Source organism: Pecten maximus, chromosome 19, assembly GCF_902652985.1.
Source record: "Pecten maximus chromosome 19, xPecMax1.1, whole genome shotgun sequence".
Taxonomy (NCBI): domain Eukaryota; kingdom Metazoa; phylum Mollusca; class Bivalvia; order Pectinida; family Pectinidae; genus Pecten; species Pecten maximus.
Genome location: NC_047033.1, coordinates 8470120 through 8497568, shown reverse-complemented (window position 1 = coordinate 8497568; position 27449 = coordinate 8470120). Strand labels below are relative to the sequence as shown.

Genomic DNA, 27449 nt, shown 5'->3' with positions numbered 1-27449 from the left:
GTGTTCACAAGAGAAAGCTAACTTCAGATGCATGACGACGGACATAAGGTGATGCAATAGGTCACCTTTGGTTCAGGTAACCTTAAAAACAAAACAAAACTTTGATAGACTATTTCTTTTATGATTTCATGAAAAGTGGTATTTGTAATGTTTATTTTAACAAAATATAAAAAAGATATCAAACAGTCATTTTCACACTTTCATTCTGTCAGATCTAAACATAAATTGCATATATGGCAGTATAACCTTGCAGACATGGCGAGATATGCAACATACAGCATACATTTATCAATACAAATCTATAAGCTTTATTACCCAAGGGTTAAATACGGCAACAACAACACTTCAGCCTGATATATAACAAAGAAATGAGACTTTAAACAAAAACAGTTTTTCTTCTTATGCCATTAAAAGAATTCAAATATCAACTTTACCAGAAAAAATATGCATGCCTCAGTTTCATTAATTTTCTGAACATAAGAAAAAAAATTCCATATCAAAAAAATTATTAGATTTAGGTAAAAGATCTGAGTTAAAGTCAAGGATCCACAAAAGGTAAATGTAAGTTTTCAGAGAGAATGACTATCAAGGTGAATTAATGCAATTAAAAAATAACCTTACAATGTTTTGTTTTCACAGTGATTTAGCAGATATTGATGATCATTTTCAGTCGACTCATAATCTTTACCTACTGGTATTCAAAATACACAAAACAAAATGCATTTTCCACCTAATATTCAAGGTTTCAAAAATTATATGATTTTGACCGATTGAAAAAAAAAATCAATAGAAAATAGACAATTTTTTTTTTTTTAAAGTGAAAATGTTTCATGCTAATGATGCAACAATTTGTAAGATGAAATAATGAACTTTAAATAGATCTAGATGATACCAATTATATTCCAGACTGATAGTTACTTTTATTATCATAGAAAATTGTTCTATAAGATCTAAATTTTCCAATTTGCTTTAAATTTGTTATTAGTGTTTTCATTGGTTTAAAACATATTCAAAACATTATAACCAGCATTACTCAAGATAAAAATAACATATTAAGCTTTATTTCTCTAAAGGGTAAAAAAATTATGTTTGCAAAGTGGTAAAAATTCACCCTTTGCTGTGTAGAGGAGAAAGTCAACTGCATATAAAACACATATGGCAAAAAAATCTGTTGATAGGGCTGACAATCTACTGGGCTGTCACTATCTTCATAATTGAGTTCACCACATCCATACTTTCATCAGCACATATCACAATGTCGTATTTACTCATATATAACTCCAAACTCTCCTCTATCTGTAAAGATAAACAACAGCAATTAGTCAAAGCAATCAGGAAAATACAAAGAAATTGGTTATTTTTTTCTGTTTTAAAAAATAAAATAAAAATTGGACCTAATACCTGGTAATGAATTGAAATCTACAATGGAAAGCAAAACCAGTGCAGTTTTCAAAATATTCCTATCATAAATATCTAAAAAATGCACATATAAGTGCAGCTTTAATAATTAATAAATGTTTAATTATCAGATTGGTTCACATGTACCTTATGAAAGCTTTATAATCTTACATGGTGTTTAGAAATGTTGAATGTGTCGAAATCCTTTGACATAATTTTCTACCATTATAATCGATTAATAGTGCCTTCGCAGCAAAATATTTGATCAAAATCTAACAAAGACTATATCAATTTGTCTGTTCCATGGGATACCTGTCGAAAACTTTTCAACAGGTACTAGAAAGTATTTAAAGGGGCATTCCTTCATTTGGACATCGGAAACATGCACAATTTGTATCGATGAAATCTATGTCCGACCGATGATTATATGAATTTTTTTGTGCCTACAAATAATGATATTAACGACGAAATGTACAGGTTAACAACATAACTATACAAATACTGTATGTCTTTGTGGTAATTAGTGATACTTCAGGGCGAATTAAGAATTTTCAGGACTTAATACTTGAAGAACTTGTTTTCTTGAGAGTAAAACTGCCTTCATTTACTATAGAGTAAAACTGCCTTACTAATGTAAAGATTGTAACTTTTACTACTTGGAAAATATATAATTTCCAGTAGGTTAAATTTTGACAACTTAAAATTGATTCACACAAAGGAATGTCCCTTTAAACAACACCTAGAAGTTAAATTCCTTTGCCTTCACTAATCTAAAGACAAACTGAGAGAATCCAATTTTTTTGTTGTATCTGGCATCAATATCCTATAGCTATTACAATTTATACCACGATCATTTATTCCAAAACTACCTACCTTCACATTTAAAAACCCTATTGTGAGTTTGTTTGTCATGTTTGTGGCCCCATCAGCCATTCGTAAGTCACCAATTCCATCTCCAAGGAGCAGAATGTTAGATCGCTTCTCTAAGTTGGAAAAGTAATCGGAATTGTGGATGGCATTCTCATTCTTGTTGTACACATGAATCATCTCCCCTTGAAATCCAACCATACGGTCCTACAACGATAAATAACAGTATGTGATACATATTAACAATCGGAAACATGGTTCATTTTGTTTATCTAATGGTTTTCTGGGTTTATCACCCTGTGCGAAGTCGGTGTCATTTGAGGAGGAGTGTCCTTGTAGTAGTTGGTGACTACTTCACTGAACAACAAATGGGAGGCCTGTTGCATGCCATCCAGAGCAATATAGGGTGAAGAATGATTTACAACTCTATTTTTGTGCAAGAATTATTGATCTTTTATTGCAAAATTGTCACCTATTTATAACTAGGAAAAATACTAACATACACTTTGAGGACAATTAACAATTCTATCATCTTACCATATTACATATAAGAGCTTACTGTAACTGTCATATTTTCTAATATACCTTTTTTTTATTTTACATTTTACAATCAAGTGAATCCTTACAATTTTATTTACTATACACAATCCCAGTGGAAATCCAATTTCATTGATGGACTCGTTTCTCTTTGAAATAATTATGCCACTGTATCAGCCAATCAAAAGCAATGCTACATCTGGCAACATCATTTTCTTCATTATGAGCTGACAACATAGATTTTTATCCAATGAAAATGCTTGTTACATGTCACGATTAAAATATTCAAAATCCAAAATGAATCCAACTTATACATATCACCTGAAAACTTACACATTCATCAAAAGTCATGTAATTTGACACCACCTTCATGTTGCTATGGTGAGTTGCTTGGATACGAATCACCTCCTCCAAAACGTCTCCAATACCGGCAGAGAAAATCAGCAAGGGAATATCAAGAGCATGTAAGTGATCAAACAGCCATACACAGCCATCTCTGAAACAACAAGGCTCAAATTTTAGTAACTTAACAGAGGATCAAATTATCTGGTTGTCAAATAATTTGATGTCAATAAGGATTGGGGGATGTATTATAGCTTATAACCATTTTTTTCCACAAACAACAACAACCCCCCCCCCCCCCCCCCCCCCCCCCTCCCTCCCCCAACACAGGGACTTGACAAGAATTCCAAACCCATGGCCAATATATGTATTAAAGTATTATTATTAATAATACAAATATATGGACCGTGTGTTGGGAAGCTGTGTGAAGTCCCTGTGTCCCCCACCACCACTTAAATGTACAGGTACATGTACATGTACCACTTCTGCCAATCTCCCAGGAATAAAGGAATCTGTTTGCAATTAAGTTAACATTCTCCACATAGACACACATGTTCAGCTGCTTTTTTTCGAATAGAATGCAGAAAATGAAGAACACACACACATAATTACAAAATGTATTATCATTTATTCTCTTTTAACAGATTAAGATTCATGTGAAAAAGAGAAAAAGGTAGGATGGTAAGCTTAAACCTTTTAAGGACATTTTCATTCGAAAGAGTGAATCAAAGTACAATTCAGCAAAACCACAAAAAAAAAACATATCAGACTCACAACATACCAAGTAACCAACTCACCTGAGCATGACTGTTGATGTTTCTACCATTTTCCTGATGGACTGTTTAGTGATACCACAAGTAGCCAATAGGTCATGGGCTTTAGTCCACCTGTAAATTAATACAACGCTTTTACACTGCTTCAAAACTCAAACTCGCCTATAGTGGGACAGGGTTCGTTCCTATGATGTTTATCAACATTATGAATTATGAATCGGGACGACATGTTGACTGCGGGCGCAATAGCTCAGATCAGAGGTGTGGTACAATGCTTCCTACCAGCCATGTGTTGTTTATGTTTCTCGAGAAATTGAGAAACGGGCCAGTCTGCTGTTGTGGCTGTCCTTTACCATAAATGCTCTGGATAGCATGAGACGGGCCTCCCATATGTCTTTCAGTGAGGTAGTCACCAACTACTACAATGAGACCCCTCCTCAAAATGACCCTGGCTGTGCATAGGTGATAAAACCAGCAACAAACAAATGAAACCTATGGACTGAGGGGACAAATGGAGTTTAACGTAAAGTCTATCAAAGTCACCATGAGGAAGAGTATTATATTTTACGGGGTATAAGCCCATATGGCCAGTGCTTGTTTGGATTATTTTGTTTAACGTCCTATTAACAGCCAGGGTCATTTAAGGACGTGTCAGGTTTCGAGGTGGAGGAAAGCCTGGAGTACCCAGAGAAAAACCACCGGCCTACGGTCAGTACCTGGCAACTGCCCCACCTAGGTTTCGAACTCGCAACGCAGAGGCTGAAGGGCTAGTGATAAAGTGTCGGGACACCTGAACCACTCGGCCACTGTAGCCACCGCGGCCAGTGCACTGAAAATGGGCAAAAGTTTGGCTGCCATCTTGGATTATAATATTCAATCCAATACGTCATTTATTCAATTAAGATTTCAACGGTGACAATATTGCAGATGACGGGTGAAATCATATTAATTTACGATTTTGTGCCAATCAATGTACCGTGGAGGTAAGACGTTTACATGAACAGGGGTACTCTCAATATACCAGTACTTACCACTCTATCATCAGTGGAATCTTCTCACTCACAGGAACGTTGGGGTTCATTTCTAACGGGAAGTAGATGTCACGTAGCTCTGTAGCCTGAACAAAGTATAATGTATATACATAATGACAACAAAATTTTGTTCAAAGTTGAATTAACAAAAAATAGGAACATGGATGCAGACAGTTATAATTATACTGTACATACAAAAAAAAGTGCAACTTATATGTCCATCATGTTAATTTCCAAGATATCTTTAATTCAAATACAGGTGAACTTTAGGTTAAAGCCACTTATATATAAATCAAAAATGTTTATAGACTGAATTGTCACCTACCGTATTTGGATTCAAATGCAATACTACGTTAATTCTATATTGTCTCATCATATATTGACATACAAAGGTTACTTAATTGCCTATGTTCCCTAGAGTAGCTTTATATACCAGACTGAGATTTAATCATTTATAAATGTATCTTCAGGTTTGTGATAGTTTTCACTAAACATGTATTGACTTATTGAACTGCCAAAAACATTAATGTTCTTTTTATTACCTTTATTCTAAAGAATTCAGGTAGATGATCACCTTCTTCAAGTACTCCTGAAAAGAAAAAAAAATGGATATGAAATAGGTTTGTAATAATTACAATTCACCTTTTTGATGATTGATTTGATGGTATAAAACATTGATTAATTAAACATAGATCCAATTTATTTTCCTCAATTCTGATTGGCTAATTAAGACAGGGTCACATGGAGGTCAGTTTTGGGATATTAACCTGATATGATGTTTCTATATGTTTAGAAACACCGAGTCAATATTGAGTTTATGTCATTACCATAATGACATCACAATTCACCTCCCAGATTTCCTAGTGTAAATTTCCTGTTATCAAGATAAATATAATGCAAATCCACTTGTAAACAAGTTTCATATCTAATATATAAATCAAGGACCTGTGATTAAGTCAATATGGTGTTATACTGACCTGGTAGAATCTAAAATAGAGACTTCGGGCTTCGCCCTTGGTCCATATTTGATTCTACCAGGTCAGTATAACACCATGTTGACCTCATGTTATTTCATAATAAACCCTAGATCTAATCAGTGAACATATTTGAATAGATACCAGCATTAATCCATCGCAAAAAGATATCTACACTTTGATCATTAATTGTTTTATAGTCACATTCCAATCATTAAGAAAAATGTATGTGATTCAGTTATCTGAATATTTTTTTCAGATTTACACATAAGACACCATGCAATTCACCCATTGTTTCACGGGAGTGATACCAACAATATTTTCAATTGGGTTGGGTGTTATATGCAAGTGCTCAGACTTTGAATGAAATTGTTTGATATGTACACCTAGAAATGGAAATATGCTTGAAATGTAATATTGTATAAGTATCTTTAAATTTCTGAGTATGCAGGAGGAACAATATAGTGACCAGAGCACAGGGACTTGGGAAAACATTTCCAACCTCACAGCCTGTAATTATAAGTCTATTATAGGAGTTCATGTAAATAGACTGTGATACTGGGTTTAGAGTTGTCATATCCCTGTGGGTCAGGCAAGACATTTGTAGTGTTTATGAACAAATATTGCCAGTAAAAGTTTTGTTTTACCATTAGCAGCGATCGACACTAACAGTAGCCCGGCAGCCCTGGGCTGCCTGGAATCTGGTTGGGCTGCTAGAATGTCCAGACCAGCAGCCCTGTGGGCTGCCAACATTTCAGTGAAATGTATAATGATAAACTAAAGTTTTCTTCATTGACTTCAATAATTTTATTTTCAGAAATTCTTTAATGAAAACGTTTGATGTAAGGTCTTATATCTTATGCTCAGAATGAACTAGAATGCAGGAAACTGCATCTAGAATATTCAATTTTTTCCTCAGTGTTGGAGTAAGGGCTGGAGGGATAATGCCCCCTAATCCCCCAAGAGGGGCATCACCTTTGGCAGCCCGGGCTGCCTCATTCCAAAACCTGGCAGCCCGGCTGTCTGTCAAGGTGATTAAGTTAGTGTCAGCCCCTGATTAGAAACTACATAATACATATATAATAAATTAAAGATTATATTATTAGTACAGATGTTTTATTATTTACAATATATAGCAATAAGCTCTAATAAATGCCAGTTATTTTTTTTAACATAAAAAACTACATACTAAAGATTATATTAAATACAGATGTTTTTATATTATTTACGATAAACAGCAATATGCTTTAATAAATGCCTTCGATATGTCACATGTAGCTATAACAACATAATAATTTCCTATACAACAAAATATGTGACATACATACATACATGTACATACATGGTATACATGGTATTTTGTATACACCTAACACCAGGCTATCATATTATAAACTAATTAACACTCTAGCACATATACATAATTATATATACATAATTAACCATAACTTGCATAAGACAATGATGTGATGGTAATTAGCACTTACTATGGCATGTTGCACAGACAGTTCCTTTGTTCATATGTTTTGTAAGTGTTCTGTCAAAATCAGCCACAACCTGAAAGAAAAAAATCATCCTCTGTCACACCCATGAAGTTTTCTAGACATACAATTTTTTGTGTAGTTATTTTTGCATTGTGTCAATTGATGTAGCAAGTTTTTCCATGCATTAGAGTAAAATATACAATACAATGTATATTGAAAATGGGGCGAGGTTGAGCAGATAAAGCAGTGTAATTAATACATCAGACTCATTATATAACTAAATCATCCTGCTGCCGTAAATAACACTGGTAAATATATTTTCATTTAACGCTTTTCTATTTTTAGCTTTGAAATTAAATTTCAAGGACTGAACAAGAAAAAATAATTGGTCTATCAATGTACAGACCAAAAATAGAAGTGCACTGCAATCTTACACAAACTATAAAAAGCTACTTCACAGTTTATTCAGAGTGCATTTTTTTTTTTTTTTTTTTTGAAGTACATCTGACTTGATAGACTAAATCAAATGTGAGAATTATCTCTTTGAATATGCACCTATCTTACCTGAAGTTTTTCAGGTCCATCCTTTGCTATATTTTCTATGGTACTCTTAACAAAATCCCAGTCTCGTATGTGGACATGCTTTTGATTCCTTAATTCCTCGATCTGCAATAGAAAATATTTAACAAGTTAAACTAAATCAGTATTTTGCACTCTAAAATGTGAACTTGAACTCGAACCAATAAAACACTGTAACTATCACACGTAATAGATCATTTATATATATCTGCATAGAATTGCACAAACTTGATATATTATATACATGTAGTACATGTATATATCAAGTTTGTGAAATTCAATGCATATATATAGATTATCTATTAGTGTGATTATAGTTACAATGTACAATTGTATATTATTGGATTTTTTTAAACAGGTGTAAGTAATTAATTCCATATTAATTGGCAATTTGACAATTAAGTGTATGTTTAGGCATGAGAAACTCTCAAATTAATTTTCCTGTTACCTTTTATTAACTATATAATTCATATTAGTATTTTCTGCTTCTCTACAATAGGCTTCAATACTGAAGTGTAATGTAGCAGTACAGAAAGTACAATATAGTCTAATGTTAATTATATTGCTCAGTTGCTGAGCACCTTTATATAAAATATAGTTTGATAGTTGAAAACAAGAAGAAAACATATAGTGTACAGCAAGCATACCATTGTCGGAATAATATCCATTTCTCAATAGGTGGCGCCAATTAATTATCCGAGTCTGATGATATGAACATGTACATATGTACAGGTGACACAGCTAAATAATAAATATGTGTCTAGACATACATATATATATGTTTATAATACTTGAACTTCGCTATAGTCAACTATTTACTAGCTGGTATCGTATATTTATCTTATCAGTGCAATACAGCAGATCTAGAGTTTAACATAAACTGTGTGAAAGCGAAACTAATCAACATATTGTTATATATGTACCTGGTACCTGAATAAGAAGTTTCCAAAAATCAGCCTTACCTGTCAGTTTAACAAGTAAAACTAAAACCTAAAAGTTATCAGCATTATAGGTGATCATGATCTACTGGTATCAACAATGAGCTGTTTTTTGAAAATCACTTGACACACAGAAATATTTTATATAAACTTACAACAAAATCAATAGCACAATTTTCATTGGAATCTCAATGTAATTTTCACATAGACAAGTATATAAGTCTTGTCAACTTCATTTTCCTTTTGCAGGTTATGTTTCATGGTGAATACATGTACAAATATAACAAAATTGTACATAGCACATTGGTACATGTTAAAATAATAGTACATACATTAAACATGCATCCCATAATTAAATAGATCCCGAATAACATCTGTACCCTTATATTTTTTTTTAATTATGTGTGCACACTTACAATTTCTAGATAGGTCATAATGTAAAACAATTAAGAGTTTTGACTTTTCTTCAAATTAATAATAATTCATCATGTTTCAATCTCTTGTTTTTTCATGATGTGCAACAAAACATTGAGCTTCAGTCTCGATCTTTACAGATTACCAATCTGCCATAAAGTAAACAATAATTTATCATGTTTATAATTACTGACAGATGCAAAAAATTAATATCAGCAAGGATGTAAGTATATGGCAGTTCCAGTATATCATTTGAGAAATATTTATGTTAAAAAGATCGATATATAACATTACCTTGGAGTACTTCATGTTTCCAATTAAGATGTATATATATTCTGTATTTCCGTATAAAACTCCACAGCAGCTGACTGAAGTTGCCAAATCTTAAGTCTGCCCCGGTTTGTATTTGATTGATTATATTGATAAATGGTTATACATGTACTAGTACTGTTCCATTATTATTCTACACTACCACCACTGGACTGTGTTACGTAATTATCGTGTAATCACAGGCCGAGGAAATTAAATATATTTGTTGAGTAACAGAAATTTCAGCAGTATGTTTCCTGCCAAGTTGATTATAATACTATATCTGTTTAAAATCAATGTTGATTTCATACTTATATCTTTATTTCAGTATATAGTTTCTTTGTCGGTCTGTTTTTGATATGTCTGAATGAGAACTGGTATACCCTATATATGCAGATCGAGGATTAATATACCTTCAGCTTTGATTTGGTATATACATGTACTTTTTTAGGTCTAATTAATAATATGTTGCTTAAGTCAGCTCTTTCTATTAAATGAAAGTGATAAATTAAAAACATGAATATAAATCTATTTTTGGGAAAAAAATATCTTACAGTATATTGCCTACAATGTATTTCATGCAAAACGTATAGATCTGATGTGTATAAATATAATTAAGCTCGTAACAATTACCAAGGTAATAAAATATTAAGATATTGTGTTGTTATATTCTTCTTCAAAAATAAGGAACATAACAGAATCAAAATAATTTTATAATTACATGTCTGACATGACAAAGAATGTACATATATAGGTTGCATAATATAATTTATCCTTGCAATTAATTGACTAAGACATGAAACAGTTTTGCAAGTGGTTTGGCCTATACTGGTAAACCCTATTGATTTCCATTTAACAGCATGACTATTTAATCTGTCCAAGGTTAGTACATGTGCAATATGCTGTAACCCTGTAATGTATAGGTCAGGCCCCTGTTCTATGTATACAATGAGGAAGCTATTCAGCTGACCCCTGGGGACAGATTTATAACCCTTGTTTACCTGATATTCTAAGGTGTCCTATATATGCTGGGTTAAAACTAGCTGTGATAATGTAGGAAGGATGGACAATTTCTTACAGATGGTCGTTGTCAGAATCCCTGCGGGAGAGCAGTGTAGGCAGGGTGTGAATATTTGTTCTAGGTTAAAACAGGAACAAGGAAAGTAAATTAAGCTCCATCAATCACTATTCTATACTTCTATACACTGTAGAATTTACTTTCCAACCCAGGCCTTCCTATTAAGGTGGCAGACTCAAATCCTTAGTTCGGCCTCAAAATTTTGACATATAGGTAATTAAGTAACAAATGAAAAATCTTAAATTTCAGTACCAGGAATGGGGGGGGGGGGGGGGCATATTTCTAAATCACATTAGTCTACAATAATATAGAACAACATAAAATATCATCTAGTTTGAAGGTATTGTTTTGCAAAAAAAAGTGTTTTTTCTTCAAAGGAATGAAATTTTCAACCAGTGCCATCCCCCCCTTGAAAGTTTCAAAATGTGACAAGTATGTTGACATTAAGAGAACTACTGGTAACAGTTGATCTCGCTGTATCCCATTATTGAGTCTAAATAACTATGAGTTATCTATAATGGGTACCCTACATTTGAGTGTCCTACAGGAAAAGTATATGAGTCCAGGACTCAAAAAAGGGTACCTGTAAAGTGCGAAACGAAAGCGAAACAAAACGAAAGCAAAACAAAATCAAACAAAATGAAACGAAAAATGAAAACATTGAAAGAATTAAAAATTTAGACTTTACAAATGCCTTAGTGTCCCATTCTCATCGGTGTTAAAACAATTTAACACACATGAAAGAATGAATTTATCACAATATTCACTCAGTTTTTTAAATATAAAATAACTTAATTTAGATTATATGCTTAGCCCACGATTTATAGGCGTGCAAATCGTGTAGTGTATTGGTGCAAGCTCTATCTAAAATCATGTCACAGGTGATTGTAAGCAACTCCTTTTATAGTAGGAAAGCGTGGTGTGTATCTTTTCGTGAAAAGTCAGAGTTCCGGGAAAATTGCTGTACTTGAAAGGCGCAATTCGTATAAAAGCGCCGGATTAACACGCTGTTCCCATATTGCTGGTGTCAGGAGTGTAGAAAGAATGGAAGCATCAGAGGACGACTCTATTTCTGTAACTTTGATGATCTGTGAATAATTCTGTTAATTAATTAGTAATTAGTTAAGTGCATTTCCTATGGTTGAAAAAGGAATATATTTTATTTTATTTCAGCTTTGCTCGGAGATTTTTGTAAAACCAACTTGTTCTTTTCATCTGGATGCTTGAAATAATGCTTAAAATTAGCAAATTGAACTATGTTAACTTGTAACTTGTAAGAGTTAACCTCCCGTCATTTTGAAAGTAAATCTAGTTGGCTATCAGTGATTTTTAATTAGCAGGTGGGTAAGAAATAGTGAATATAGTTTAATTTATGATTATAAATTAATTGACAAGAAGATTTTTTACCAGTATTTGTGATTTGGTAGAATCGCATGTTTAATATACACAATTTTTGTACACACAATATACTACGCAATTTGTATGAATAATGGAATTTAATCATATATTCTGAATCAGACATGGAAGGAAATCTTACAAGTGCGGACACAAAAATAAAGCACTAGTACTTCAATTAACCATTTACGTCTTAAATTGGTGTCCTGTTTAAGAATATCTAACTTGCACGATAAAGATCCATCAGCGGTCATTTGGTGTGATAACGCCGGCCCAGAGGACAGGGTATTTTTAGGCCAATATTTAATATTTCGAAATATTTTTAGATGTTTAGATTGACATCAAAAACCTTAAAAAAAAGCTTGATAAACCAAATTCATTGGGTAGGGTATTCGAATCCTGGGATCGCTTTCAAAAATTTATCACACCATCAATTAGACAGGCGACTCTCTTCCACCCAACTTTCTTTTTTCATTCTATACTGTTCCCATTCTACTCAATTTCCTTTCTATTCTCGTTTGCTGAAAGGCCACAAGGCTGTAATAGTTTTTTTTGTTTTTTTTTTGTTATTTTCAAGGAGATACAGATACAAATATGTTCTCTATACATGAGGGCTAGCATTCGTCATGCTTCTATGTTTTTTACACCGATGAGAATGGACACTTAGGCCTTCGTAAAGTCTAATATTTTCTTTACTTTAAAAAAAAAAATTTTAAATTAAATTTTTCGTTTCGTTGATTTCGTTTTGCTTTCGTTTCGCACTTTACATGCAGGTACCCCTCAAAAAACACATCTTTGAGTCTCAAAATCAAAATCACTTTGTAAATTTGCTGACATGAGGACAATACCAATACATGTATGTATAGCCCAGCAGCTGGGGACACAGATTATCTCTAAATTCCTAAGTATCATATTATAAATTAATGCTCTTTAGTTCAATCTCCTTATATACAATACTAGAATTAAAGATAGCACTAGAAGTCTAGTACATGTAATAGATAAATTCAGACTATAGTTATATTTCATAATAAGTCCTCATTACATATATATTATATAATAATCTGTTGAGACATTGAAGTTGCATATACATGTATATACAATGTTCCTACAATTTATGTGATCGTCACCAAACCATTTAAACTACCCACTAGTCCTTTGTTGTTGGCTTAGGACTAGTGGCCAACTGCAAGGGATTGCCAATCAAACTCCTATATTAGATTACAAAATTTGAGGCTCTCGATCAAAATCAGGTCCTCTTAATATAAAGGCCTGAATGGGATTTAATTATAAGGGTAGTTATATTATCGCTTTTAGTGTAATATATCAGTGTTTTATGAATGAATGGATGCACGGTATAACACATTAATATACCATTTCAAATCATAGAAATAAATTTCAATAACATAATTTAAAGCTCAATATATATAATACGGGTTGCTTATATTATAGAACTGAAAAACAACATGGCAGATATAAAGTGGATTGAGTGGACCTGAACAGGAACTAAGCTATATGTTGTTTGCTGTTTTATATATATTACTGTTTGATGGAAGCGCATGGAAATATATTACTTAAAATGGTGTTTTTATACAGAAAAAAACAACATATTTTCATGCTTGGTACAACTCGATTATAATTGCACCATCAAACGAGGTGGACCTGAAACAAATTCGAATTGGTTGGACCTGCATGATTGAGTGAAAGTGTATTTATAGGTGTATTTAATTATCGCCAATTTATGCATACGTAATGTTTCGTTGTTTTATGCAAGTCAGCATATTACTAAAGATAAAAACTATGTTTATATGAGTCAGGATATTAGTGAAGATCAAAATGATGCTGTTATTCAGAATATGTTTTTTAATGTATATATGTTTTAAGTCTGGTATATTGGGTTGTATAGGCTATATACACACATTTGTATATATACCAATTTGAAAGTCCTCAAACTGGAGATCTCCAGTTTGACAATATTGGACCCTTGGCAGGTATGAATTTCCATATCTAGAACTTCAGTTTATTAAATATAATCTCATTGAATATATAGAGGATATCTAACAGTGTCTTCAGTAAAACCAAATATATTTCACAAGTGGGGCTAATATTTTGATATTTTTCACGAGTGCGCAGTGCGCAGCACAAGTGAAAAATATCAAAATATTAGCCACACGAGTGAAATGTATTTGGTATTACTGAAGACACTGCTAGATATTCTGTTTATTACTTTTTTTATGAACGAAAAACCTACCCCGTATGCTAACTAGGACTACAGCGAAAGTTTGCATACAAAAAAGTAGTTCCCCCTGTCCAGGTGCCGACATATATGTCGGGCTTTCTGATTGGTCAAATCAGCAAAAGTGAAAAATATCACTTTTATAGAATGAATAATTTTTGATATTTCACTGGTAAAAATGTAATAAATAAAATTTTATAAGTAACTTTTATGGCATTATGTGTACAGTAACGTTTTAAAATCAGTGTTAATAGCAACCCCTTCTTTCATAGAACACTGAAGAAATATTACACGTGTAGCAGGCCGGGTTTTAATTGTAAATACTGTACATAGTTGTATGCATGGTCGCCTTCTAGCTTCCGGCTAGGAGGGATTTCCCTTTAGTAGAGCGGCGGAACAGTAAGCCGAGGGTCGCAGGGTTCGATCCCGGCTGGCTGCACCCTACTACTCCTTGAACTTTTACACACGTTTTAAGCGATAAATACCTCCAAAACCCATTCAGGTCCTTTTCTGTCGAGGATACTAGGATACTGGACGTAAAAATCTTGATTCTTTAAAAATGATGCAATAGTTCTGCAAGTTGCTGCACAGCTACTTGTGGACAAGTTACAAATTAAGCATGTGATTGTAATACAATAATTTACTCGTCTATAAGGTAACATTTAAATTAAAAACATCATAATCATGTCCACAAGTACCTGCGAGTTGCTGATAAATGAATGGTATGGTGTATGAAAAAAATGCCTGTGCTGTAATGTATTCATTCAGGCTTCAGATAGGCGTATATTATATCAAAGTTTTGCATATCGTTTCTTGTTTAACCGTTATTTACCATTCTTGGTGACCAGATAGTTCTTCGACGGCTTAAAATACTCGTATTTAATTTTCTTGGTTCGGTTGTTTTCTCCTCTAGTTATATTTCAACCTCCGACAATGAAGAGCTACAAAATGGAAATACTAACTACCGGATCGAAAAAAAATACACTTTAAAGATCCGGATTTAATGAGAGAGAAAACGTGAATTGACAAAATGAAACAAATACTGGGGCCCATTTAATGTAATTAACTGATAATAATAACACTGTATTGGGGAAAATTTAACTTAAAATATCAACAATATAGCCAGGGACATGCTAACAATTTTCGTCTTTAGAGATGTGGAAATTAGGGGGTCAAGAATTATGATCACTGGATCTATAAAAGTAAGATTAAATATTACAACATAATTCACAGTCAACATCAACGGCGTATACTGTTTTAAATAAATCTGTTATTACAACTACATCTAATCATATATCTACAGGTATAGGTAATTATCGTGACAGTAATGTGATATAAAACCCCACGCGGTGGGTATTCGGACGACTATAAAATGACAATTTAAGAAAAATCAATTTAGACAAGTTATATATATATATATTCTCAGAAGTTGTGGTATTGGGGGGGGGGGGGGGGGGGGGGAGAGGGGTCTATCATGCATGATCGTAGTTCACTATATATATATATATATATATATATGTATATATGATTAAGCTATTTAAAACAGACTATAATTTCCGAATAGATGCTTGTTAATTATAACTGGCCTACGTATAACATGTAGCCATTAATTGATATTCGACTTCTGCTGACAGGGGGGAATATAACACAGGGTTTCGAAAAAGCTGCGGAAAGGGGTAAAGCGTATTTCACCCTGAAGAATAAAACTGAAAAACCATACCCTTTTACGCTTATTTTTTTATACTTATATTCGTTGTATATCAGGCTATTTGCAAGAAGTTGATGGCTTTCATTGAGCGTCTGACACGATACATACAACGTCAGAATAACGATATATCTGGTAATATTTATTGTATGGATGCGCTGTATGTTTCTTCTCGGAAGTTGTGGTATGGGGGGGGGGGGGGGGGGGGATCTATCATGATCGTAGTTCACTAAATCATGACAAGTACTTTTCGTTGAATATTTTTACAAAAACATGAACGTACGTTTTCAATGTCTACAGCTCTATTAAAGAACAAAATTACCATCTATATCTTTGATAATTTCATTTTATTCTTTTTCAAATCCTCACGGTACACATAACAATCAGGAATAGTGGCATTCTCATGTCAATGTCCCAGAGAAAACATTTGATGATATACAAGTAATTGATATGTGTTTTGTAATATACAGACATGGAGTTAGCTTGTTTTTAAACAGAATACAAACATTCATGCAGATACATATATTTCTTGATAATTTACTCAGTCTTTGGATCCTTCACGTGAAAAATATATGTCCGGTTTTTGGGGATCTTTATATGTCTCTGATTCATGTATATATTTATATATGTACAAAACATCGAGATTATTGAAAATGTTGTCTTATACTGGAGTATGGATACATACAATGTATATACCGTATACATAAACCGTTCATATAATAATCATATTGTATGGTATTATTATTCCATTTATATCTGTATTAAACTAACCGTGTACAACACAGATCTTCCATCAGGCTTGTGAACTCAAGTTCACATCGTAGTTCACCGAACGTGGTGCACTGGAGTTCACATTGTAGTACACTGGAGTTCACATTGTAGTACACTGGAGTTCACATTGTAGTACACTGGGGTTCACATTGTAGTACACTGGAGTTCATATTGTAGTACACTGGAGTTCATATTGTAGTACACTGGAGTTCACATCGTAGTACACTGGAGTTCACATTGTAGTACACTGGAGTTCACATTGTAGTGCACTGGAGTTCACATTGTAGTACACTGGAGTTCTCATTGCAGTTCACTGGAGTTCACCGGAGTTTACATTGTAGTACACTGGGGTTCACAGTGAATTCACTTGAGTTCACATCGTAGTACACTGGGGTTCACATCGTAGTACACTGGAGTTCACATTGTAGTACACTGGGGTTCACATTGTAGTACACTGGAGTTCATATTGTAGTACACTGGAGTTCATATTGTAGTACACTGGAGTTCACATCGTAGTACACTGGAGTTCACATTGTAGTGCACTGGAGTTCTCATTGCAGTTCACTGGAGTTCACCGGAGTTTACATTGTAGTACACTGGGGTTCACAGTGAATTCACTTGAGTTCACATCGTAGTACACTGGAGTTCACATTTTAGTACACTGGAGTTCACATTGTAGTACACTGGAGTTCACATTGTAGTGCACTGGAGTTCACATTGTAGTGCACTGGAGTTCTCATTGCAGTTCACTGGAGTTCACCGGAGTTTACATTGTAGTACACTGGGGTTCACAGTGAATTCACTTGAGTTCACATCGTAGTACACTGGAGTTCACATTAAAGTTCACTGGAGTTCATATCAAAGTTCACTGGAGTTCACATTGTAGTACACTGGAGTTCACATTGTAGTACACTGGAGTTCACATTGCAGTACACCGGAGGTCACATTGTAGTACACTGGTGTTCACATTGTAGTACACTGGAGTTCACATCGTAGTACACTGGAGTTTACATTGTAATTCACTGGAGTTCACATCGTAGTACACTGGAGTTCATATTGTAGTGCACTGGAGTTCATATTGTAGTACACTGGAGTTCACAGTGAAGTACATTGGAGTTCACATTGTAGTACACTGGAGTTCATATTGTAGTACACTGGAGTTCATATCGTAGTACACTGGAGTTCATATTGTAGTACACTGGAGTTCACATTGTAGTACACTGGAGTTCATATTGTAGTACACTGGAGTTCACATTGTAGTACACTGGAGTTCACATCGTAGTACACTGGAGTTCACATTGTAGTACACTGGAGTTCACATTGTAGTACACTGGAGTTCACATCGTAGTACACTGGAGTTCACATTGTAGTGCACGGTAGTGCCGTGCACTACAATCTTTAGTCTAGTGTACTACATTGATCACTATGTGTTCACTACAAAGTGTACTAAATATCAACTTTAGCTTACTCCAAACTGTAGGTATGGATATCGGAGTCCAAACCGTAACCAAAATGCATCACTTTTGGGTATGGAACGCCGACAGGGTCAAAATTCGAACTGCTTATTTTCTTATTATTATTTGCTTTTCTTTATTTCTAATGATTATATTTCATTCAAATTTATAGTTATTCTAACGTGATGTTTGTTGTTAGCGATACTGCTTCATTGTATGTATCTACTTTATATTTCAGTTTGCCCTAGTCCATACTTGCTTACGACATAACGCTTCCTTCCAAATGCCATTAGATTGTTGTTCTTTTTCTGTACATAGTCATTAAATTACTTTAATTATTTCAGCCGTTGAGGAGAAAAAAACGAAAATACATGTAACTAAAGCGCAGACTCGGGACCCGAGCTCGGGCTCGGCTCGGTATACACATTTTCACCTCCATCTTTTTGCTATGTATACAGCGACGCCTGTTGTCATAATAAGGAACTTCATACCGTAACTTTCCTTAGGCTTTGTGCTATTTCTCATTCATGTTTTCTCGACAACAACATTTTCTTGTCGACTGCAGTTAAAACGGAAACAGTAATCAAATAGTTAACATTGTGTTAAACGCTAATTATGCAGAAAAAGAACAACAACCAAATGATATTTGGAAGTTAGAATATTCAGATTGCAACAAAGAAAGAAGTGTTATATCGTAAGCAAGTATGGACTAGGGCAAACGGGAATACAAAGTAGATACATACAATGAAGTAATATCGCTAACAACAAACATCACGTTTGAATAACTATAAATTAGAATGAAATATAAGCATTAGGAATTAGGAATAGCAAGTAAGAAATTAGAAATAAGATTGAAATACATAGGTTAGGAATGAAGAAAAGCAAATTTATACGTATAAGAAAATAAGCAGTTCGAATTTTGACCCTGTCGGCGTTCCATATTTTGGAACCAATCCGTAACATTATCTGTTGAACTTATAAATGTTGGAAGACCGATCCGTAAATTCACCCAAAACGCTTTCCTTTCGGGCAATTAAGATAAGCACTAGGCTGTTAATTTTTAAGACCATATATTCAATTGGGGCAAACACTCACGTCAAATCACGCCTCGATGCTGTATTGACAACGGGCAAACCAGTCGTCCCACTCTAATAGGCTTAGCGCTAGTTAAACAGAAGTAGCAACTGGGGCGAACGCTCAACTTAAGGCCAAAAGTGGAGCATTGTCGAGGGATACATTAGGAAGAAGAAAATTTAGAAAGATCCTAAATTTAGGCGCCTCTTACGATCAAGCAAATACAATTCTTACGCCCTACCTGCAGGGCATCTGTCAGAGTGTACTTATATAAATAACTGAATTTGTAGCATAAAGTGCACATCCACTTTCTCTGATCGTCTTGGTCCGCCATGTTGAAAAGACCATTACCTAACGGATACACGTACGTCATTGCTAATCATTTAGAGACGAGAGAAGGTGTCAAGATCGATGATCACTGGATCTATAACAGAAAAAGATTAAATATTACAACAAAACTCACACTTAATTATTATCAACGAGGCGTTTCACACGGGAAGTAGAACTGCGGATAACAATTACATCTAATCATATTACGACAGGTATGTGTAATTGTCGTGACAGTAATATGATTGAAAACCTGGCGAGGTGGACCATCGGTTAATTACGTAAATGACAAAGATGGGGTCAACGTCTATGGAGATTTAACATTGGCGCAGGCTCCCACTTCATTTTTTTTTTTTTATTTTCACTATATGTAGATATAGGAAAATAAACCATAATCGTATAGAGATGAGATAACTCACTTTTATGTAATAAAAAGGAAAATCACACATTGATGACCTGTTTCATTTCCATAGTAAGGTTTCATTAATCATCTAAGATTTGTCATAATCTATCACTGCAAGAAAATTAAGGTTTTGTGATTTGGTTTATAACAAAGTAACGTTTCTACAAATCATGGTGGTCATTTTCATGTTTTGGGAAATAGCCCCTGAAATTGTGGGATGCTTTTTTCTTTCTTTCTTTCTTTTTTTAAATGCATGGTTTGTACCCCCAATAAAGTCTAGATATCGAGAAAATTAAAAGATCAAAGATCATCCATATCAATTTTCATGACAATAGGTTGATGTATGGTTAACTAATAAGAGACTGGCTGTACTTTATGAGACCTGGTACGTGTTTCTGGACATGCATGCCTTATCCCTTAGGGAGTCATCACGCGTGATCAGTGCATTGGGGTCAGCATGACCCTTAATTGCTGTTACAGCCCCGATTGACCAATCATATGGGGCGTGTATTCTACCGACCAATCCGATGGATGCCCATGCAGCTGGGATTCTTGCCACGCACCGCAATATCTTACATTAAGAAAAAGATTTCCGTGCGTCCCCACGTGTTTTTCAGCTACATTCTGTATTTACATGCTGTGGACATTTCGTGCTTGACAAATACATGTTTCAATGACTGCAAACCCTAAACATTTTTTTTTATTCTAATTTACAATACACTATAATTAAGAGAAAAGTAACCTTTAAATTTGTTTTACATGTAATTGCGGTCATTGAGCAAAACGTGAACATTAATACTAATAGAACATAATTTATTACATTTTTACCAGTGAAATATCAAAAATTATTCATTCTATAAAAGTGATATTTTTCACTGGGCACTCGTGAAAAATATCAAAATATTAGCCTCACGAGTGAAATATATTTGGTATTACTGAAGACACTGTTAGATATCTATACACTATGGTCGAGAGATGTTCACTACAGAATGTTCAGAAGGAGGCGTTGCACGAAGTGTTAGCGCAGTGAAATTTACCAATTAAAAAGAAAATATATATGTACAGATGCATATCATTTTTATTGTTGCTCTTTGTCTCATTATGTACTAGCAAAAATTGTTCACGGATATCTGCTTTACCTATGAGGGCTGATTGATATGTTAATTGTGAACCTCATATTGAAGGATTTGAATTTTGCCGGACATAATGTATTATTTTTCAACATAATTCCTTTCAGTATCTATACACTTTTGCTAGCGGTGTTTAAGGGCCTCAATACTACTTTTATAGAAATCCTTTTCTTTGCTTTTCAGAAAGCCATATCCACTGCATGTATGCCTGAAATAGCTGTTTTCATTTTTGGAAATAGATGAAAATCTGAAGGAGCGAGATCAGGTGAATAAGGCGGATGAGTGGCAGCAATGGCAATGGCAGACTTGTGAACAGGAGCATTGGAATTAAACACCTTCATGCAGTGAGCTTTCCCGTAACTGCCTCAGAAGTGAAGCATAGTATGTGCCACTGATTGTTTGTCCCTTTTGGAGATAATCTATCAGCAGAATGCAATCTGCATCCCATAAAACCTAGGCCATACACTGCCCAATCTGCTGGAACAGTCTGCCCTCTTTGGCAGGGGGAGAACCAGGGTGCTTCTATTGTTTCGGTTGTTGTTTGGTTCTGTCGGCCGCGCTTAAATTCCGCCACCCACCTTTTTTCTGTAGCATATGAAGGGGCATCTCTCCCTAGTGTTGCTACCATATCATTTTGGATATCTTAAGGTGTTACCTTTTTTATGCAAATATTGGATCACTGCTCTTTCACCGATTTTGTCCATTTTCCAAAAGCCACTTGTCTTGTTTACTTTAGAGTACTACCTCGTCGATATAAACTTACCAAATGAAATCAGTCCTTGGGTACACGGCCCTATATAGTCAGAGAATAGTAGGACTTAAAAAGAACATCCTCGAGTACCTCCTTCAATACGAGGCTCACAATATATCAATCATCCTTCGTACGCGTGACTGTAACAGTTGCTATACATGTATACAGGCGTATTTAAAACATTTAAATGATTGCAATTCTTTAAAAAGAGAAGATTGTTCGTTCCCTAAAATCACAAACAGTTTAATAATCCAATATTGCATAATTACGAGTAAAAGATTCCGATTATCATATAAATCATTTTACGAGACTACAAGTGGAAATTTGCAAAGTAATATACAGGTCGAGTGGAATGTTTTCTTTGCTACAAGGACTTAACATGCCTATTTTTGCTATTGATGATAGGGCCGTATATCATCGTAGAATAGACCAGTTACTGTATGTTAAAAAATATCGTCCTGGTTGTTGTTGCATAAGACACCGAATTATAGCGTAGGGTCTTTTTATGAACTTGATTTCAACCTGTCATTATCTTTATAAAGAATACACATTGCAAATGCTAATAGCAATAGTGAATTCTTCGTTTACAAACGAAAAATTTCTAATGTTGAAATTCAATTACAGTTTTGTTATATTGTATCTAACTCTCAAACTATAATGAAAGGTGCTATATCGAGTTTCATTGCTACAGTCCTTCTAAAGAAGTAAATAGTAATATACAGTGAGGTTTGAAATGTATCTTGTTTTAAATATGATTGTTTAGAGCACAGCTTTATTAAAATAGAAAGAAACATGGACATTTTATTCTTACATTTACCTATGAAACAACGACGGAAATTGCGGTTCATAAATCTAGCAGGTGGTTTATTTATGCTTAGAAGCATATAATGAACTGTTTATTGTTTATTAATGAACTGGGGGAAACGAACGAGGTCGGTATTTTTCTTTGATTTATTTGTTGTGTGTGTTGAAAATTTTACTTTGTCACAAACATCAATGGGTAAACATTCAAGACTTTCTAATGCTATGTGTATCTGGCCCCTATCTCTGTGTAGCCCCCTACTGATTAAATGTCTAGAAAAGACGTATCTGGCGACTACAGGGACAGTGGGATCACGTTGTCCATCCTGAACATGTTAATAAAGAAACTGGCCCTTTGCTATACTGATATACAATGCATCTCTGTTTTCTTACGTTCGTCAATATTTGAAGGCAGTCCGTCTGTCTCCATGTCAGTCCGTCCCTCCATAATAACACGTTTACGTCTCTCTGGAGCTATTACGGATGTCCTCTTATATCTCTGTAGGTTTCATAATCCTGACAGTTGGTTGTAAATTTCATTGCAGTGTCTTCATCCGTCAATATTTTGAAAAGTTCATGCTTTTTTATTATTTCTGTATGTTTTTGTGTGCTTGTGATAAAGTTCCCACTTGTTCAGCTCTCGCTATTTTATTCATTCTTCATTCTGGAAAGGTTTTATTATCATCACATCTTTTAGAACATAGCTCTCAAATTATATTGAAATGTGCTTTTATTTACGAATTATTCTAAGGAAGTAAATTTCAAGATTCAATAAGGTTTGGAATGCATTTTCATAAATTCTGTGGTGGTTTAGAGTACAGTGGCTCAAACATATCCGATGCTGCTGCATAAGAATAGGCAGGTTTTTTTTTATTTACCTTTAAAACAATGACTGGAATAGTGATTCATCAATATGATATACTAGGAATAATGGAGCAGAAAACACATCTTTAGTTTTTGTTCATTTTTATGTTGTTGTTTTTTTCAACTTGTTGTGTGTTGATAGTTTTACAGTGTCACAAATTATTATCAACCAATATTTACATTTCCACTGTGTGTTCTCTATATGAAGGTACTAACAAAATTAGCGTTCATTCCTAGGTGAACAATTAACCTGCCGCGTATGAATACATACAGTACATTGTTGCCGGTGCCACGTAGACCTCAGAAGTGTGAATATAAAATCGCGTTTGATTACACATGAAATAATGTTTGATCAACTTTAAAACTTGTTAATAATTGTAAAATTGAAGACAACATTTCAATATTTTTCTTTCATGATGATTAAAATAATGAATTTGTGTGGAACTATATTTTGTGTACGTGTGTACTTGATTACCTTTCCCGCCAAATTGGAACTATCTGTTACGCTGTTACATCGATCATTCAGCTGTTTCGTCACTACGTATAACGAACGTAGAATACTGTTTTTTATCATTTTTTTTTCAAAGATTACGTTTAAAAATAGTTTTGAAATGTAAATATAAGAAATAATTGTTATTTTTTGTTGTTCACTGGTGTATGAACGGCATTTTTGACAGATGTTTCAACATGACGTCATTTAAAATATCTGTCAAAAAATGTCGTTCATACACCAGTGAACAACAAAAAATAACAGTTATTTCTTAAGTAAACATTCCGTAACAAATATTTCTACCACAATACCCTGTGTTATTCAACTCTCAGACCATCAGTTAATCATTACAGCTGTTGGTTAACAATCTGTTTATACTACTCGTGGTATAAACTCTGTACGCATTTTGATTGACTAACACGGGGAAACTGTCAGCATGACCCTTAATTGCTGTTACAGCCCCGATTGACCAATCATATGGGGCGTGTATTCTACCGACCAATCCGCAATATCTTACATTAAGAAAAAGATTTCCGTGCGTCCCCACGTGTTTTTCAGCTACATTGTATTTACATGCTGTGGACATTTCGTGCTTGACAAATATATGTTTCAATGACTGCAAACCATAAACAGTTTTTTTATTCTAATTTACAATACACTATAGTTAAGAGAAAAGTAACCTTTACATTTGTTATACATGTAATTGCGGTCATTGAGCAAAACGTGAACATTAATACTAATAGAACATAATTTATTACATTTTTACCAGTGAAATATCAAAAATTATTCATTCTATAAAAGTGATATTTTTCACTGCGCACTCGTGAAAAATATCAAAATATTAGCCACACGAGTGAAATATATTTGGTATTACTGAAGACACTGTTAGATATCTATACACTATGGTCGAGAGATGTTCACTACAGAATGTTCAGAAGGAGGCGTTGCACGAAGTATTAGCGCCGTGAAATTTACCAATTAAACAGAAAATATAGATGTACAGATGCATATCTTTTCTATTGTTGCTCTTTGTCTCATTTTGTACTAGCACATATTGTTCACGGATATCTGCTTTACCTATGAGGGCTGATTGATATGTTATTTGTGAACCTCATATTGAATTTTTTAAATTTTGCCGGACATAATGTATTATTTTTCAACATAATCCCTTTCAGTATCTATACACTTTTGCCAGCGGTGTTTAAGGGCCTCAATGCCACTTTTATAGAAATCCTTTTCTTTGCTTTTCAGAAAGTCATATCCACTGCATGTATGACGTCATAATCGAACTGAAAGTGGGTGCCTGAAATAGCTGTTTTCATTTTTGGAAATAGATGAAAGTCTGATGGAGCGAGATCAGGATTCATACAGTTTGCAAACAAAATTTGTTTCATACCCCGATGAAACTAAAAAAATGACATCAATGCTTAAGTGTGTTGATAGTTTAACAGTGTCACAAATTAATATCAACCGTTAAACATACCGTAACTAATATATAATTGACATCTAGCCGTGGTGAGTCCTCTACTTTTCCTGTGTCAGGGACAATAGAATCACGTTGGCCAAGCATATAACTCGGTCATCTTGAACTTGTTATTAAGAAAACTGACCCTCTGCTCGCCTCATGAGGTTTAATTTAAGCATTGATGTCATTTTTTTTAGTTTCATCGGGGTATGAAACAATTTTTGTTTGCAAACTGTATGAATCCGCGTAGCGGATTCTTACAGAAGTTTGCAAACAAAATTTGCAAAATTAAATTTTATGTTGTACATAAAAGATGTTTTAAATTAGAAAATCATTTTCAAAAATTAATTATAAGCGTTGATGTCAATTATTTTTTAGTTTCATCGGGGTATGAAACAATTTTTGTTTGCAAACTGTATGAATCCGCGTAGCGGATTCTTACAGAAGTTTGCAAACAAAATTTGTGATTTTCTAATTTAAAACATGTTTTATGTACAATTTTAGTGGTTTTAAATGGGATTCTTTTTCTGAAATCAATACGCCACGTCAATTGTCGTATTGTGACGTCACATTTTTCGCGCCATTCTCGGAATTTCTTTCATAGAAGAATATTTACCATTGTATGGCACTGCCACTATATAACCCTACGAATTCAGTTGCGAGTTCACCAGCTTATGAACTGCCAACTGAAATTTGAATTTGAAAATTTAAAACAAAAATCGCACGACAAATAAAAAATCGCAGATGGTAAATATAAGCATTGAACGGCTTTCAGTTGGCATTCATAGCCAATATGAATGCCAACTGGACAGAGGCAAATTCAACATGAAGCGCGCGCTTCATGGAATTTGCCTCTGTCCAGTTGGCACTCATATTGACTATGAATGCCAACTGAAAGCCGTTCAATGCTTAAATGAAAAGAATTTTTCGACCAATCACATTTAAGTATTTACCATGAAAACAAAGAAAAATTAATTATATCACATTACTGTCACGAAATTTGTATATCCTTTTTCAAATATCATCAGATGTTGTAATATTAATCGCGAATACATATCATAACACATGTAATTCCATGTAATAATGATATATCATATCATTTTTGATACATTCGTCAATGTTTGATGGAAGTCCGTCCCCCCGTCGTATTTTTTTCTTTTTCTTTTTTTTTCCGGAGCTATTTCAGATGTCCTTACAGACCTTTGTAGTTTTATTTAATCCTGATATATAGTTAGTTGCCTCCATGGTAGTTTTTCATTCGACAACGTCTGAAAGAGACGGTACGTTTTTATTTTTTTGTATTTATGTGTGTTTTTGATGGTTCCACATGATTGAACTTTCTCTTGTATTTGTTGTGAATGAAGCAGAAGACATATTTCCAGAACATATGTTTTATTTCTGTTTCTTTACCGACCATTTCATAGTTCCATATTTCTTTCACCACAACTTCCTTGAGTTTTGAAGACACTTGCTTTATTTTTCTTGTAATTCAATGATCGTGTCCTTATCTAAATTTCCCCGTGTTCTTTCAGCTGGAAATGGCTATCAACATTTGTTGTCTTAACAGAACATAGTAGATAGGAATTGAATTTTCAAAGATCGTGATATTTACAAAAAAATAAATAAAAAATAGTGATCAAAGAGGCATTTTCTTTTGTAGGTAAAATATTTCTTCTGATGTATGTTAATCTAACAAAATGATCATATTATTATGGTTCAACGATAGGTTCATTACTTTTTATTTTTGAACCATGTCTTTAATGCCTGATAAAAAAATGGGGATTACCTCCATTAAAAAGAAACTGCAATTTCATTAATTAATTTCAAAACTGAAATAAACCAGGAGAAAATACGAACAAAAA

General features: G+C 33.9%; 1 protein-coding gene across 2 annotated transcripts; it reads right to left on the bottom strand.

The window, feature by feature from the left end:
* Positions 1 to 107: 107 nt before the first annotated feature.
* On the bottom strand, positions 108 to 15286 carry LOC117317580 (7-methylguanosine phosphate-specific 5'-nucleotidase A-like). 2 transcript variants are annotated; one of them, XM_033872418.1, is made up of 9 exons: positions 15185 to 15286; positions 7971 to 8072; positions 7410 to 7479; positions 5491 to 5537; positions 4949 to 5034; positions 3942 to 4031; positions 3136 to 3298; positions 2272 to 2472; positions 108 to 1296 (listed from the first exon to the last, which is right to left on the bottom strand). In XM_033872418.1, exons 1-9 carry the CDS (start codon positions 15185 to 15187, stop codon positions 1189 to 1191), a joined length of 870 nt encoding a protein of 289 aa, XP_033728309.1. In that variant the 5' UTR covers positions 15188 to 15286; the 3' UTR covers positions 108 to 1188. The 2 variants fall into 2 exon arrangements, with proteins under 2 accessions (XP_033728309.1, XP_033728308.1); XM_033872417.1 differs by lacking the exon at positions 15185 to 15286 and adding an exon at positions 9632 to 9762.
* Between the last annotated feature and the right edge of the window lie 12163 nt (positions 15287 to 27449).